General features: G+C 37.3%; 2 protein-coding genes across 9 annotated transcripts in view; both read right to left on the bottom strand.

The window, feature by feature from the left end:
• Window positions 1–10394, bottom strand: part of rpl5a (ribosomal protein L5a) — a 26217-nt gene extending 15823 nt beyond the window's left edge. For 2 of the 4 annotated variants that reach the window (XR_008569480.1, XM_054766782.1), the window contains exons 1-2: window positions 510–649; window positions 346–408 (exon numbers count right to left, since the gene is read on the bottom strand). Coding sequence is in view for 3 of the 4 variants with exons in the window: in XM_054766782.1 (XP_054622757.1) it covers window positions 346–408; window positions 510–592 (146 nt within the window). In the remaining variant the exon portion in view is untranslated. Of the gene's footprint in view, window positions 1–345; window positions 409–509; window positions 650–10377 lie in introns of those variants that run through there. The other 2 variants (XM_054766784.1, XM_054766783.1) reach the window with 2 other exon arrangements.
• The window catches only part of rpap2 (RNA polymerase II associated protein 2), a 15990-nt gene continuing 11283 nt past the window's right edge, over window positions 9739–14445 (bottom strand). The window contains exons 12-16 of one of the 5 annotated variants that reach the window (XR_008569478.1): window positions 13785–13920; window positions 12511–12658; window positions 11269–11575; window positions 10605–11157; window positions 9742–10537 (exon numbers count right to left, since the gene is read on the bottom strand). Coding sequence is in view for 2 of the 5 variants with exons in the window: in XM_054766770.1 (XP_054622745.1) it covers window positions 12443–12658; window positions 13785–13920 (352 nt within the window). In the remaining 3 variants the exon portion in view is untranslated. Of the gene's footprint in view, window positions 11576–12196; window positions 12659–13784; window positions 13921–14445 lie in introns of those variants that run through there. The other 4 variants (XR_008569477.1, XR_008569479.1, XM_054766771.1 and 1 more) reach the window with 4 other exon arrangements.

Here is a 14445-nt window from a genome sequence, read left to right as displayed (position 1 = left end):
CGTGGGTTAATATATTTGATTTCAGTTGATAATTTTTGTGTGAATTTGTTGTCAGCACATTAAACTATGTAAAGACCCAAAATATTTAATAAGGATATTTCATTCATTTAGAATTACCTTTCTTTTATACAGTATATATACAGTATATATATATACAGTATAACTTCTTAGCATATCTACATGTGCAAATCATGATAAAAGCTAACATATGGACATACTAACAAAAATATGTTTTCCCCCACTTTTGTATGAGGAATTTTTCAGTGTTTGCCCATCCCGGAATCAAAAATGGTGTGGCCCACAATGTGTACAATGTGAGTATAATATAAAGATAGAGTGACTTACAGGATGACCGAAGATGGCGAAGGCAGCAAAACCAGAGAGTTGCGCGTCGGCAACAGGCAGCATCTACCGAAAGATGACCAGAAATGAATAATTAGGTTCGATCATTCTTAAATGTCTAATAATGAAAACATAAGCAGACTTAATTGTGCTTGTTGAACTCTGACCTTCCAAACAGCCTCTTGCCCTGAAGACATGCACACAGACACACAATGAGCAGGAAGTAGTGAGCAGCTTTCTTCACATCCATCCTCCAACGTTCCGTGGATGAGGTCCTTGGTGAAATTTACAACCAGAAACGGGCTGCCTGCAAACAAGGGGAGCTGCTGATCTTGTGATAGATGTAGGGGGGGCTGATTTGTGGACTGTTTAAAGCATAAATCCACGCATTCAGTTTGGTGTTGAGTGTTTCTTCCGTTGTTCACACTTTCAAGGAGCTGACCTTAGTTTCAGCGTGTTTTATAACCCAAGAGTCATCAAGTTAAATCTTTGAATTGCATCAGCAATAACAAACTTAAATGACAGTAAAGGGAGAGCAAGCTGGGAAAACAAGCTCTGTGTGAAAGGAGAAGTGTCTTGTGGCCAGCAGAGTCCGGTAAATCAGGCCCACAATGTTCACAGTCTGCTCCTATGTGCTGGCTGCACTAGATGGGATCAAGCAGGCCGCTCCTGAGGGGGGCTGCTTGCGGTCGGGCCTGAGAAAAAGGCACTCAAATCAGAATGGAGCGCCAAAGATGGTTGAGAAGCGAGAGGAGGGGGTGTCACTCTGTGGTTAGGCTACTGGAGCCAAGGGAACGTGTGAGGGGATGAGATAGCGATTTGTGGTTTGCATGGAGGTGCAGGACAAACGGACTAAAGAGGGTGCGGACTAAACAAAGACGTCAACCAAGGAAAGTCAGTTTGCCAGTTTGGACTTTTTGCGGCATAAATCCTCTGTGTTTTCATTAAAATCAGTTTCATGTCTCAGACTATTAGACGGAGGAGCTTCCTGTCAGCAAAACAGTGACTAGTTCTTTTGCTCTGGCAACAAAAACACATGGTAACAGATACAATCCACTTTCTTTTACATATACACATTATTCCAAAGTTTTACAACGATATTAATATTAGAACTATTCTAATGAAATAATATGTTAAAACATAAATGAAAATACTGCAAAAGTACTTGGAAATAATTTACAGTCGCTTTTTTTCTTGTAATATGACAACTTTATTCTCATTTGACTTTTTTTCTTGTAATATTCCAACTTAATTCTCAAAGAATTATGACTTTTTTCTTGTATTATTACAACTCAATTCTCAAAAAATTGTGACTTTTTTCTTGTAATATTACAACATTATTCTCATAAAATTATGTCTTGTTTTGTTGGAACATTGCAACTTTATTCTCATAAAATGATGTCTTTTTACTCGTCAATTACAACTATATTTTCATACAATTATTTCATTTTACTTTATTCCCATAAAACTATGATTTGTTTCTTGTAATAGTTCAAGTTCATTCTAAAAAAAAATCTGCCTTTTTTTCTTTTAATATTACAACTTTATTCTCATACAACGAGAATAAATTGCTCATAAATTGCTCATAAATTGCAACTTCATTCTCATAAAATTATGACTTTTTCTTGCAAAATTACAATTCATTTTTTTAAATAAAATTATTACTTTTTTCTTGTAATATTACAACTTAATTCTAAAAAAAACCTGATTTTTTTCCACTTGTAATATTACAAAATCATTCTCATAAAATTCGGACTATTATTTTCTTGTAATATTACAACTTTGTTCTCATAAAATTCTGACTTTTTCCTTTTGGGAATGCAGAACTTGAATCTCATAGAATTATCATGTTTTTCTTGTAATATTACAACTTCATTCTCATCCAATTATACAATTTACCTATAAATTGCAAATCTATTCCCATAAAATTATGCCTGGTTTACTTGCAATATTGCAACTTCATTCGCATAAAACTATGACTTTTTCATTGTAATATTGCATCTTTATTGTCATAAAATGATCACTTTTTTCTTGTAATATTACAACTTTATTCCCATATAATTGTGACTTTTTTTTGTCAAATTAAAATTTATTTTAAATTTATTTTATATTATGACTTTTGTCTTGTAATATTACAACTTAATTCCCATAAAATTCAGACTTTTCTTGTAATATTATGTCATTCTCATACAATTATGACTTTTTAGTTGTAAATTGCAACTTCATCCCCATAAAAGTATGACTTTTTCTTGTGAAATTACACCTTTATTTTTAAAATAAAATGATGCCTTTTTTGTAATATTACAACTTCACTGTCATAAAATTCACAATTTTTCTTGTAATATTACATCATTCTCACACAATTATAAGTTTTTACTTCTAAATTCCAACTTCATTCCTATAAAATTATGGCATTTTCTTGTAAAATTACTCCTCTATTTTTAAAAATAAAATTATTCTTTTTTTTGTAATATTACAACTTAATTGTCATAAAATTCTAATTTTTTCTTGTAATATTACAACTTCATCTTCCTAAAATTCAGATTTTTTTCTTGTCATATTACAATGTCATTCTCACAAAATGATGACTTTTTACTTGTAAATTGCAACTTTATTCCCATAAAATTATGACTTTTCTTGTAAAATTACACCTTTATTTAAAAAAAAATAAAATTATGATTTTTTTCTTGTAATATTACAACTTTGTCCTCATAAAATCCACATTTTTCTTGTAATATTACGTCATTCTCACACAATTATGACTTTTTACTTGTAACTGTGTAGGCTCTCAGTCGTACAGGAGTTGTCCAATGAGGGAAAGGCTTCTTGAGACGTCATCTGCACTTCTGTGAAGAAGGTGTCGGACGTTTCGCTCCTCATCCGAAGAGCTTCGTCAGCGAACTAACAAGTGCTGGTAGCCTAGGCCTTAAATATCTTTTATCGGAGGTGCTAATGGAAGGAGAGGATTTGACCACAACTCCTCCCAGTCTTAGTGTAAGGAACCAATAGGAGGAGGGCGTTGGCACACCAATTTCGCCCACTCTTACTGTATTTAAGGCCTAGGCTACCAGCACTTATTAGTTCGCTGACGGAGCTCTTCGGATGAGGAGCGAAACGTCCGACACCTTCTTCACAGATGACGTCTCAAGAAGCCTTTCCCTTGTTTTTACTTGTAAATTGCAACTTCATTCCCATAAATGTATGACATTTTCTTGTAAAATTGCACATTTAAAAATTAAATAAAATTATGCCTTTTTTGTAGTATGACAACTTCATGTTTTCTTGTAATATTACAACTTCATCCTCCTAAAATTCAGATTGTTTTCTTGTAATATTACAATGTCATTCTCACAAAATTATGACTTTTTACTTGAAAATTCGACCTTTATTCCCATAAAATTATGACTTTTTCTTGTAAAATTACATCTTTATTTTTTTAAATACACCTTTATTCATATTCAGAAACTGAGGACACATTTTTCAAAGTCAATTTTCAGGCTTTTTTCATCCACTCATTCAGTCATCATACTGTATGCTACATCAGCTCAGTGAGTTGCGATGTCACCGTAGAAGGATACCAGTGATGGCAAAGAGAAAAAGTGTGATGATAACCATAGTGTCAGACTCATTTTGACATAGACGTGGGCTCTGGCCGCTCAGTACAATATGAGTCAGTACACCGTTCATTTTACCAAGCATAGCAACAATGATGAAGAGTGCATTCAAACCAAAAAACTCAACGCTTATGCTGCCTGCCAACAGATACGTACAATAATAGCGTATATATGAATTCAATCCAGCGATACCTATAAAACACCACTAGGTGACGTGTGTCTGTCGGGCTTCTTCAAACAGTGAGTGAAATCAACATTTGCGTGCTGTCATGTGCGAAACTGCAAGCTGCAGCTTCTATTTCAATCACATATGTGCTGTCAATCGTAAAGGTTGCCAAACAAGCGTGAAAAGCTGTGACAACATAGATAGCATCTCTGTTGTGACTCTCAACTGCGGGGTTTCCTGGTCTGAGTCAACTTGTTTCGGCCTAACTGAGACTTGAACATTGTCAAATGAACACCACACTGACGTGATGAACATTATCTCAATATTATACATGCGACATTATACAGTCACATCATTACAAGATGAAGTAGGACTTTGTAAAATGGCTACAGAGAGAAGGAACATTATGCTTTTTTATTTTTCCTCATGAAATGATGTGTTTATTTTCAAACGGCTGCAACCATGCACACTGCTCCCCAATGTGATTTTTTTTTTTTTTTATTTACCCTCCTGAGACCCAGAAAGATAAAAGTTTGTGGATGCAAATATCCCTCTTTGGTAAAAACGGTTTGTTTACTTGCAATGCAATAATAATTCTTTCACGTGTCATCTTTTCTATTGTTTTGACAAGAGGAAAGTAAAGCAAATATAAATGATCTACGTTGTAAAGCAGTTTACAGTTGTACTTGTCTGTGTATTGTTTCAATATTTTATTAATATTGGACAAAAAGACACATTCTAAACTGTCGCTTGAAGTTAAACTTGTCTTGGTTGTGGCATTTTGCAAATATTGTGCCACTTAAGCTTTTTTGTTCATTTTTTCAAGCATTATAAAGCATAGTTTTCATTATTTTATATGAAAATGTAGTAAGTCCTCATGTCCACCACAGGGGACATTGGAGAAATGTTTTCATTATCTTATAAAAATGACTGTATGTTACCAAAACCACTTTAAATTACTGGTTAAACATTTTTGCTTAAAAAAACACCCAGTTTCTACCTTTAAAAACACAATAACTTCATTATCTTGTGCCCAGAAAACTGGCTAGCAGCCATTTTGGGGAGAGAGATGATCTATTTCATTGGACAAACCCAACATGTCGTCTGCATGGCACAACAGTTTTTATGCTTGAGTTTTTGCATCCTTTAGCATATCAATTTGTGGAGTAAAATCATGGATCGGATTGAGCAAGGAACTACAGTCTATGAACCAGTTTAAAGAACAAGGTTTTAATTTATTATTAATGAATAAGGTATTATTGACCATACAGTCTGCATTTATTTATTCCTAATACAATATTTCTGGCATACAACGCAGTATTAGGGCCACATTGGAAAAAAAAAACAAAAAACAGAGATTTCGAGAAAAACGTTGTAAATTTACCACAATAAAGTTGTAAGTTTACGAGAAAAAAAGTCGTAAATTTACGAGAATAAAGTTGCAAATTTACAAGAAAAAAAGTCGGAATATTATGAGAATTAAAGTCATACATTTACGAGAAAAAAGTCGTAAATTTCCGACAATAAAGTCGTAAGTTTACGAGAAAAAAAATCCTAAATTTACGGGAATAAAGTCACACATTTACAGAAAAAAAGTCGTAAATTTACGAGAATAAAGTTGTAAATTTACAAGAAAAAAAGTCGTAAATCCCGAGAATAAAGTTGTAAATTTATCTGTTTCATTTTAGAACAATAAAGTTGTAAAATTTACAAGTATAAAGTTGCATATTTACGAGAAAAAAAGTCGTACGTTTACGAGAATAAAGTCGTACATTTACGGGAAAAAAGTCGTAATATTACGAGAATAAAGTAATAAATTTACGAGAAAAAAGTTGTAAATTCATAAGAAAAAAATCGTAAATTTACGAGTACAAAGTTGTACATTTACGAGAAAAAAAGTCGTAATATTACGAGAATAAAGTCATAAATTTACAAGAAAAAAAGTCGTAAATCTCAAGAATAAAGTTGTAAATTTATCAGTTACATTTCATGAGAATAAAGTTGTACATTTTATGAGAATAAAGTTGTACAGTTACGAGAAAAAAAGTTGTACGTTTACGAGAATAAAGTCGGACATTTCTGAGAAAAAAAGTCATAATATTATGAGAATAAAGTCGTAAATTTACGAGGATAAAGTTGTAATATTACGTGCCATATGTGTCAGAGGGAAAATAGAGCATAGCTCTTAAGGAAAGAAGGAAACTTGGTAATGGTAACAGTAATGGTAACGGTCATGGTAACAGTAATGGTAACAGTTGAATTTGATGTGAACATGCATACAAGTTACAATGGAATACATCACATAATGCAGTGTGATGTACAACTTTCCTCTTGCTTCAGGCAAGCTTTCATTTATAACGTGGTAGCAAAACAGAGCAGCTGAGCACAAACAGATTAGCATGTCTAGCCCTTCTCACTTCCGCCTTCCTTACCGCGCCCCATCCACATGCCCGAGGCCAAAGGTCACATAAGCCCCCCCTTTTCATAGCCGTCTCAGGCAATGCCTGTAACATAAAGTTACACGTTTTTTCTCGTAAATTTACGACCTTATTCTCGAAGTCCCAGATTATTTTAACACCCCGTCGTAACAGGCATTGCCTTTTGTCTTTTTTAGCCCTATTAGAAAATGTGAAAAGGAAGGAAGGAAGTGAACAGACGAGCAGTAAATTGCTCAAACATGGACAGTGGGTAGGATTAAGATCCGCTTCGTCCTACTCCTTTTCAGACCTGTTGATTTGTGCAAATGTAAACATGTGATGAACCGAAGCATTAGCACTGCCATATCATTGTTGTTCTCCACATTGCCAAACAAAAGCTATTCTCTCGTAAATAAGTCAATCCAGGCAGGAACGTTGAAACTGGATTTCTGCAGCTCACCTTCGACGAGGTGAATCAGTGGCTGCGATGGAGCACGAGCATTGTGACATTATGGCAAAGTGTGTACACAGATCAGGACTGCTGTGAGAGTGGTATCAGTGCACCGTGAGTACGGGCCATGTGTTGTAAACTACACGGTGCCGATCATGCTGCAGCTGCATCAAACAACCTCAGTTCCCACACGGAACACAAATGGATACTTGAGCTGCACAGTCGAAATCTCTGATATGATTTGAAACTGACAGATTTCCTAGCTAGCAATCTAATATTTTCTCTTCCCGCAGGGTCCCCCCCCCGGCCCCCCCCTTCGTGGGCAGCGTGTGCCGGAAAGTGGGGGGGGGGGCTTTAATGGTGTAAAACAATAAGGCTGAAGTCAGTGGTGGTAAGGTGAAGCAGAGTAACTGTAAAGCTACACCATCAGTCTCCACCAGCAGGCTGTTGTGCATGCGGCCCAGGCGGCTCATTAACAGGATCGTTTTACCAGCGGCCTCAACAAAAAGGGCCCTGTCCATCAACAGCAAGCATGGGTCATCCCCAGACACTCTTATTTTATGCCTGATTGCATTCACAATAATACAATAGTGTTATTTTCTTCCGTTTAGAACATTTAAAGTCAGTTCACAATATTGATATCATGGGTGATAACATTGCCCAGTATAATGAGATTTGCTTTTACAACGGCAATAATGCTGACTTTGATTGATACTGGCAGAGAGATATTACAGTATACTGTAGTGTAATTTCACAATATGTTTATTATTGTTGCCGTACAACTTCTACTATTGTGCCCCACCTCAAGGAATTAAATAAGGTAAACACAATATTAGATACGCCTATTATAGGATTGATTAAGTTCTTGTAGTATACCGTATGTTTGTGTGGTTTCTAATGGAATTATCAGTATTTTTTGTACTGTAGTATTTGAGAGACGCGGTTTTTAAAAGCCATGTAGGGACAAGTACTGCAAATGAGCTCACGCTATAAGCACACATGGTTTTTATCAGTTTGTCTATGTTATTGTGTATCTGTCCCTATCAAATAAACTCAAATAAAACGAAGTAAATCGTATTTGAATTGCCAAATGTAAGTACATAAGGAAAAATATAAGAAAAACCGCCACTGCAAACCATAATAATAAACATATTGATAAACAAGCTGTCAGGTTTGTTATTTTATTTTATTTTTTTTTATTTTTTTTATTTTTTTATTTTAATTTATTTTATTTTTTATTTTATTTTATTTTTATTTTTTTATTTTTTTATTTTTTTAAATTTAATTACATTTTATTTTTTATTTGTTTATTTTTATTTATTTATTTTTTTTTATAATTTTCTTTGTCGTGTTTAAAAAAAAAAGAAGGAAAGGAAAAAAAAAAAGAAAGGGAAAAAAAAAAAGCTTTGTTCTTATTTATTTATTTATTTAGTATTGTCATCATTATTATCATTATTATGAATGTTCTCTCTTTTTTTGGGGGGAGGGCTATCTCACCGTTATCTATTATGTGTTATCCTGACTATCACTGAAAACATGACATGGAATCCAGGAAGTGAACTACATGTACTGTACCAGATGTAGAATGGATGGGGGGTAGGATTAAATAAGCTTTGCTTCTTCCTACTCCTTTTGGACATGTGGAATTGTCAAAGAATGATTCACGAGAGGTATTCCATTGTAACCTTCATGTTCAAATAAACTAAACCAAACCAAAACCAAATAGCTCTCTGATAATGTCAATTAAAACGGCGTAAAGAAAGAATTGATGCGTAAGCTTGTGCAGGTGTACCAGCATTAAAACACAGCTGGCGGCTCGATTTTCACCATGAATTTGTTCCAAAAGGTTCAATAAAAACCGAAACGCACGAAAATCGAGGCGATTTTTCCCACAGGAAATAATGGAAAGCCAATTAATCCGTTGCTGACGCCCAAAAATATCGACCAAACATGCATTTTATAAAGAATAATTATGGTTTTACAGGCAGGAAACAATGTGAAATAATGATAAATGACGAATGGATGGAACTCATTGTTGATGCAGATTTTTTGTACATCCCGGTGAGATTGAATTCAATAGTGTTACTCTCCTTCTTTAACCAATTGCTGGCACTCGTAACTTTCTTTGGCCCCATGGTGGATTATGTAGCAGGCACACTCAATAAAAAATGGAAAGACAATGAGTCAGCAAAGCGTAGGGTGCTGCGTTTGGGCACGCAATTTGGCAGAACAATACAGTACAACGGACTAGTTTGTTAAGTGCAATATTGTACGAAAACCCAGGCAAATTTTTTCAATTTTAGACCAGAACCGAATCATACAAGAACTGGGGCGTACGCAAACAGTACTGTATGGTTCTGAGCTGAACTTTGGACACCACTGTCTTACGGGCACGCTATTTGGCGGAATGATACAGTACAGAGCAAATGGATGTGCAATACTGTTCGGTTAATATCTCTTCAACTGTATCATGTCGATGCAGTTAAGTCAGGAGATCTCAGACGATTCTGATTTGTCTAAACATCCTTGTTTCATTTTTGGAGGGTGGGGCGGAGCAGCTTTTGGCCACCTGCCACGCAACACCTGGGAAGCAACGCTGTCTCTCTGCGCATGCGTAATAGTCCAGTAAAAAACAAATCCCAACCCCTTGTCGCTCAGTGGCGTTGCAATCTGTGAGGAGATCACGAGAAGCAGAAAGAACAAGTGCTGAGAAAGAGAGAGAGCGAGAGTTGCCTCACTGGATCACAGTAAACAACATGCCGAGGTCTTTCCTGGTGAAGAGTAAGCGGGCCCACAGCTACCACCAACCCCGACACCTGGATGACGACTACATCGGCCTGGATACACTTCTGGCTCACATAAACGCAGGTTGGTCATTTGTGCGTAATTACGCACTGGATTCCCAGATAATATCGTCCATATTATATTAAAATAATGTCTCCTGCTGCTTACTATAGAGGCAAAATGTCAAGTGGAGGGCAGTTTGGAGGCCGTGACCACTGACAGACTATCTCCGGGGCCCCAGCGCGTGTCATCGGGTTCGCTGCCCTCCAGCTCTCCGCTAAGCTGCGGAGGCAGTGACCGAGGTTCGGACTGTGATTTGTGGCATCCTCCGTCGCCATCCTCCTCTCCAGGTCTCATTCAGCATTATGCCTCATAACTGTTTTCAACTTTAGGAGCCGTAAAGCACACATTAACATTTATTATGCCAGTGAAACTTTTGACTTGGATGCTCACCGGCTTCTAATATTTTATTATCTGCCTTATGCATGATTATACACGTGTACACATGTTTTGTGCTACAATGATTCCGTTTTTTTAAGGAATTGCACCGCCTTACTTACTAAACTTTGAATCTTTTTCCAAGTAAAACCGCACTGTACTCACATTCGAGGACATTTCTCTTCCAGAATCAGAGGAGTGTTACACACCAACAGCAGAGGATGGCCACCACCACTTCAACATGCCGCTCTTCCGAGCTTACTCGTGGGCCTCCTACACCGGTTCGGGGCTGCGGCATGCGGCCCAGAGTCCATACCACCGACACCTGCAGGGCCACAGGGAGCCTCACTCACAGCTTAAGCTCTGCGGAGGCCCAGGAACCGAGGCCTTACTTTATGCACAGAGGGCCACTGCTGCAGAAGGAAGCTATCAGGATTATTCTGCTCCGGTCCAACAAATGTGCAGGACGCGGGACTCTGAGCAGTTTGTGGACCTAAAAGAGAGACAGCGTGGGACTGAAATCAAGAGTGAAGATGATTTAATGTGCATCAACCTCGACACTGATGGCTCCTATAAGTGCATCAAGTGTTATAAGGTGAGAATTATACCATCCAATACCAGATTTGCACGTGGGTATATTACAGAACCAATGCTGTTTTGAATTATTACCGTAGTTGACTGGGAACAGTAATATTTTGGTTAGGTGTTAATTCATGGCCTTCAGAGAAAAACAAGTTTTTCCCCGATTCGGAATGTCTGCGCCGTGTTTTCTTAAGGTGTTCTCCACGCCCCACGGCCTGGAGGTCCACGTAAGGCGGTCACACAGCGGCACTCGTCCCTTCGAGTGTGGAATTTGCGGCAAAACCTTCGGCCACGCAGTAAGCCTGGACCAACACAGGGCGGTCCACTCGCAGGTAGGCCAAGGCCAGTTCCATTTGGAGCTCTCTGAAACGGTGGATTGCGCATGAAATCGTATGCTTTTGTGCACAGGAGAGGAGCTTCAGCTGCAAAATCTGCGGCAAAAGCTTTAAGCGCTCGTCCACGCTGTCCACCCACCTGCTCATCCACTCGGACACGCGGCCTTATCCGTGTCAGTACTGCGGGAAGAGGTTCCACCAAAAGTCGGACATGAAAAAACACACGTTTATCCACACCGGTGAGAGACAATATCACACGCGCACTTTGTTAGAGCATCAACGCGACTCAACTGCGTCATTTTGCAGGCGAGAAGCCGCACAAGTGCCAAGTGTGCGGGAAGGCCTTCAGCCAGAGCTCCAACCTGATCACACACAGCAGGAAACACACAGGATTCAAACCCTTCGGCTGTGACCTTTGTGGGAAAGGCTTCCAGAGGAAAGTGGACCTGAGGAGGCACAAGGAGACGCAACATGGACTCAAATAATCATCTCTTGTCATCTTTTTGCACTTTTCTTCACACGATTTGGTCATATTTGGTGAATGTAGTTTATTACTTAGCCTGTCAAGACTGCATGGGGCTGTTATTTACTTGAATATTTATGGTTATATTTGTTTATCCTTAATAAATTATCATTTTAAAGTTGCTTCCGATTTGTGTGTCTATTTAGATCAATTATTTATTACGTTGTTTTTCTACATATTTGCTTCTCAGCTACTTCCACACAATTGCATTTTGTTAATATATTTTTTTTTTCATTTAATCAACATCGAGATAGTATCAGAAAATTCTAATTATAATTAAAGTCAATAGATGATTTTTGTTAAAAGGAACCAATTTTGGAAATTTAAATTCAATAAAAATTAAAATTCCATTACATTTTTCTGTACTTTTTGTATTAATTTGACAAAAATGTTGCATGAAATAAAATTTTTACTTTACTTTGACTTAAATGTGACAAATCAGTAAATACATTATAATCTATTATATTGTATAAAACATAATATTCATTTAAAAATTATTAATTGGGTCACAAAAGTTAAAATTCATATTCGACCTTTAAAGTTGAAAATTGGGAATATTTTATTTTATTATTTCAGTGAGTGACTTATCATTTTGTGGCGTAAAAAAAGAAAAGAAAAGAAAAGAAGCCGTGTTAAGCAATGCGAGCCATCAATCACGTCCCTAATCTCCTTGACAAAGTTCTACCACTCGTCCTAAACGGAAAAAAACGTTTTGCTGTATGTACCACCTGGTCAAAATCAAATATTTCCAGGCACACAGATTGTTTGCTTACCCGTGTAATAAATGCGATTAGGGTACCATAAAGTTGCATGTGAAGAAAGTCTGCAGGAATAGCGTCACTTTTACTGTATATCTACCAGAGCAGTAAGCAGCATGTCCACATGTTGTTTTCACTGGGAAATCCTGGGTGTGATTTGTTTGGACACGCATTCGACATCCAGAGCTGTGGAAGCTCAAGGATCTGATTTGGAGATCTTGATATTGTAGCCTTAGCAGTAAACATGCCTGAGGTGGGAAAGCATCAGAAACAGACATTTAACCGCACACATTCACAATAAAAACACAGCTGGAAAATATAACTTTATTTGGTTCAATTCCAGAACCAATTTCTACTGTCCATTCTTTGCAGTGTTTGTGTTTGTGGGGAGGTCACATAACTGCACTTTTTCAAAAGGCAGTTTTGGTCCCCTGTAGTTTTTACCGCCTGAAAACAATGTTATCCTATACACTCCTGATTCAAATCTTAAAACCAGTTGAAAAATGGCTAGAATTTGCACATTTGAATCTTAATGAGGTTTTAAGTAGAGCTACAATATGCAAAATATGCAGACAGTCGATGCCCTTGGTGAAGCCATCTTCACCGCTTGGACCAATGTTCCCACTAGCCTCCTGGAAATACTTGCATCAAGCATGCCCAGACAAATTTTTGAAGTGATTAACAAGAACAGTGGAGCTACTCATTACTGAGTCCTACTGGGAACATTTTTTGTTCTCGTTTGGAGAGTTTTTTGTTATTTTTTGAACTTTTGATCAGCTGATGAACAGCCTATTTCAGTTTAATTGCTGTTTTCAATTAATTACTTTTTCAAAGTGTTTTTTGTCTCACTCCCCCATCTTGCCTTTGCATATTGTAGCTCTACTTCAAACCTCATTAAGATCCAAATGTGCAAAATGCTAATTTTAGCAATTTTTCAACTGGTCTCAAGATTTTGATCAGGAGTGTATTAAAAGGAGACATGTCAAACACTGGGACCAAGCATAAAAAGAGCTGCTCAAGCTGAGGCCGGTTTCTCTTTAAACCGCCCACAAGCTCATCGATTGGCCGTCCCCGCTGTCACTCTATGAGATCCTTGACTTGCACATGGCTGTTTTCGTTAATTGGCTGGAGCCGGTGTTCATCTGCCACTGTAAATTGCTAACATGGGCGTTTTTTTCTGCTTGGGTCACGTCAGCTAGGCAGATTTTAAAATCAGAGCTTTCATTTACAACATTTGAGTCCGTGTGTGTGTGTGTGTGTGTGTGTGTGTATGTTCAGGCCCCTGTGCTCCCCTAAATTCAACAAACTCAAGCCAGTTGTGTACCCTACCCCCCCACACCACTCAAATCAAAATTCTGTCCACGGTTACTGCACCGGGGTTTTAAACATCTCGAGCAGGTTCAAGAGGTCCTGCTGCTGAAGGCCCAGCTCCTCCATCAGCGTGTTGAAATGCTCTACTGATGACGGCGCCTCCAAGGCCTCTCGAATTACTGGAGACACGCCGGACAACCTGAAAAGATAACACCCAAACACACTCACCAGCCTGACGACAACATACCACAACAACCTGGAACATGGCAGCTTCACTGTTCATACAAACATGTGAAACAATCCAAGGAGGATGAATGTAATGCTGAATAAAGGATCTGTTGAGTCACCGCTTGATGCTCCAGAGCAAATGTTACAAAAAAAAAAAAATCTAAAACGCAAACAATGTGGAAATGCCATCCATGTTTGTTGTTTTTAAAATAAACTTTTAATTCTATAAAAAGTAATGTTGGTGCATCATTCAGATAAGTGTTTTATCTTGTGCCCCTTTTCCCTTATGTATTAAAATAAGGTAACCGACATAAGAAACACCTCTCCTAGGATATACAGTAGCTCCGTAAATCACTGAAAACTACAACCATAACAATAAACATATTTTTACATTAATACTGCTATAATAGTGTCAATCACAATGTAGCATTGTTACCTTTTAAACGGCAGATTTTTTATACCATTCATGTCTTCTAATGATGTGGCCAATAAATGT

This window comes from Dunckerocampus dactyliophorus, chromosome 2 (genome assembly GCF_027744805.1).
Source record: "Dunckerocampus dactyliophorus isolate RoL2022-P2 chromosome 2, RoL_Ddac_1.1, whole genome shotgun sequence".
NCBI classification, from domain to species: Eukaryota; Metazoa; Chordata; class Actinopteri; order Syngnathiformes; family Syngnathidae; genus Dunckerocampus; species Dunckerocampus dactyliophorus.
The sequence above is the reverse complement of the archived record's forward strand: the minus strand, read 5'-3'. Positions and strand labels throughout refer to the sequence as shown.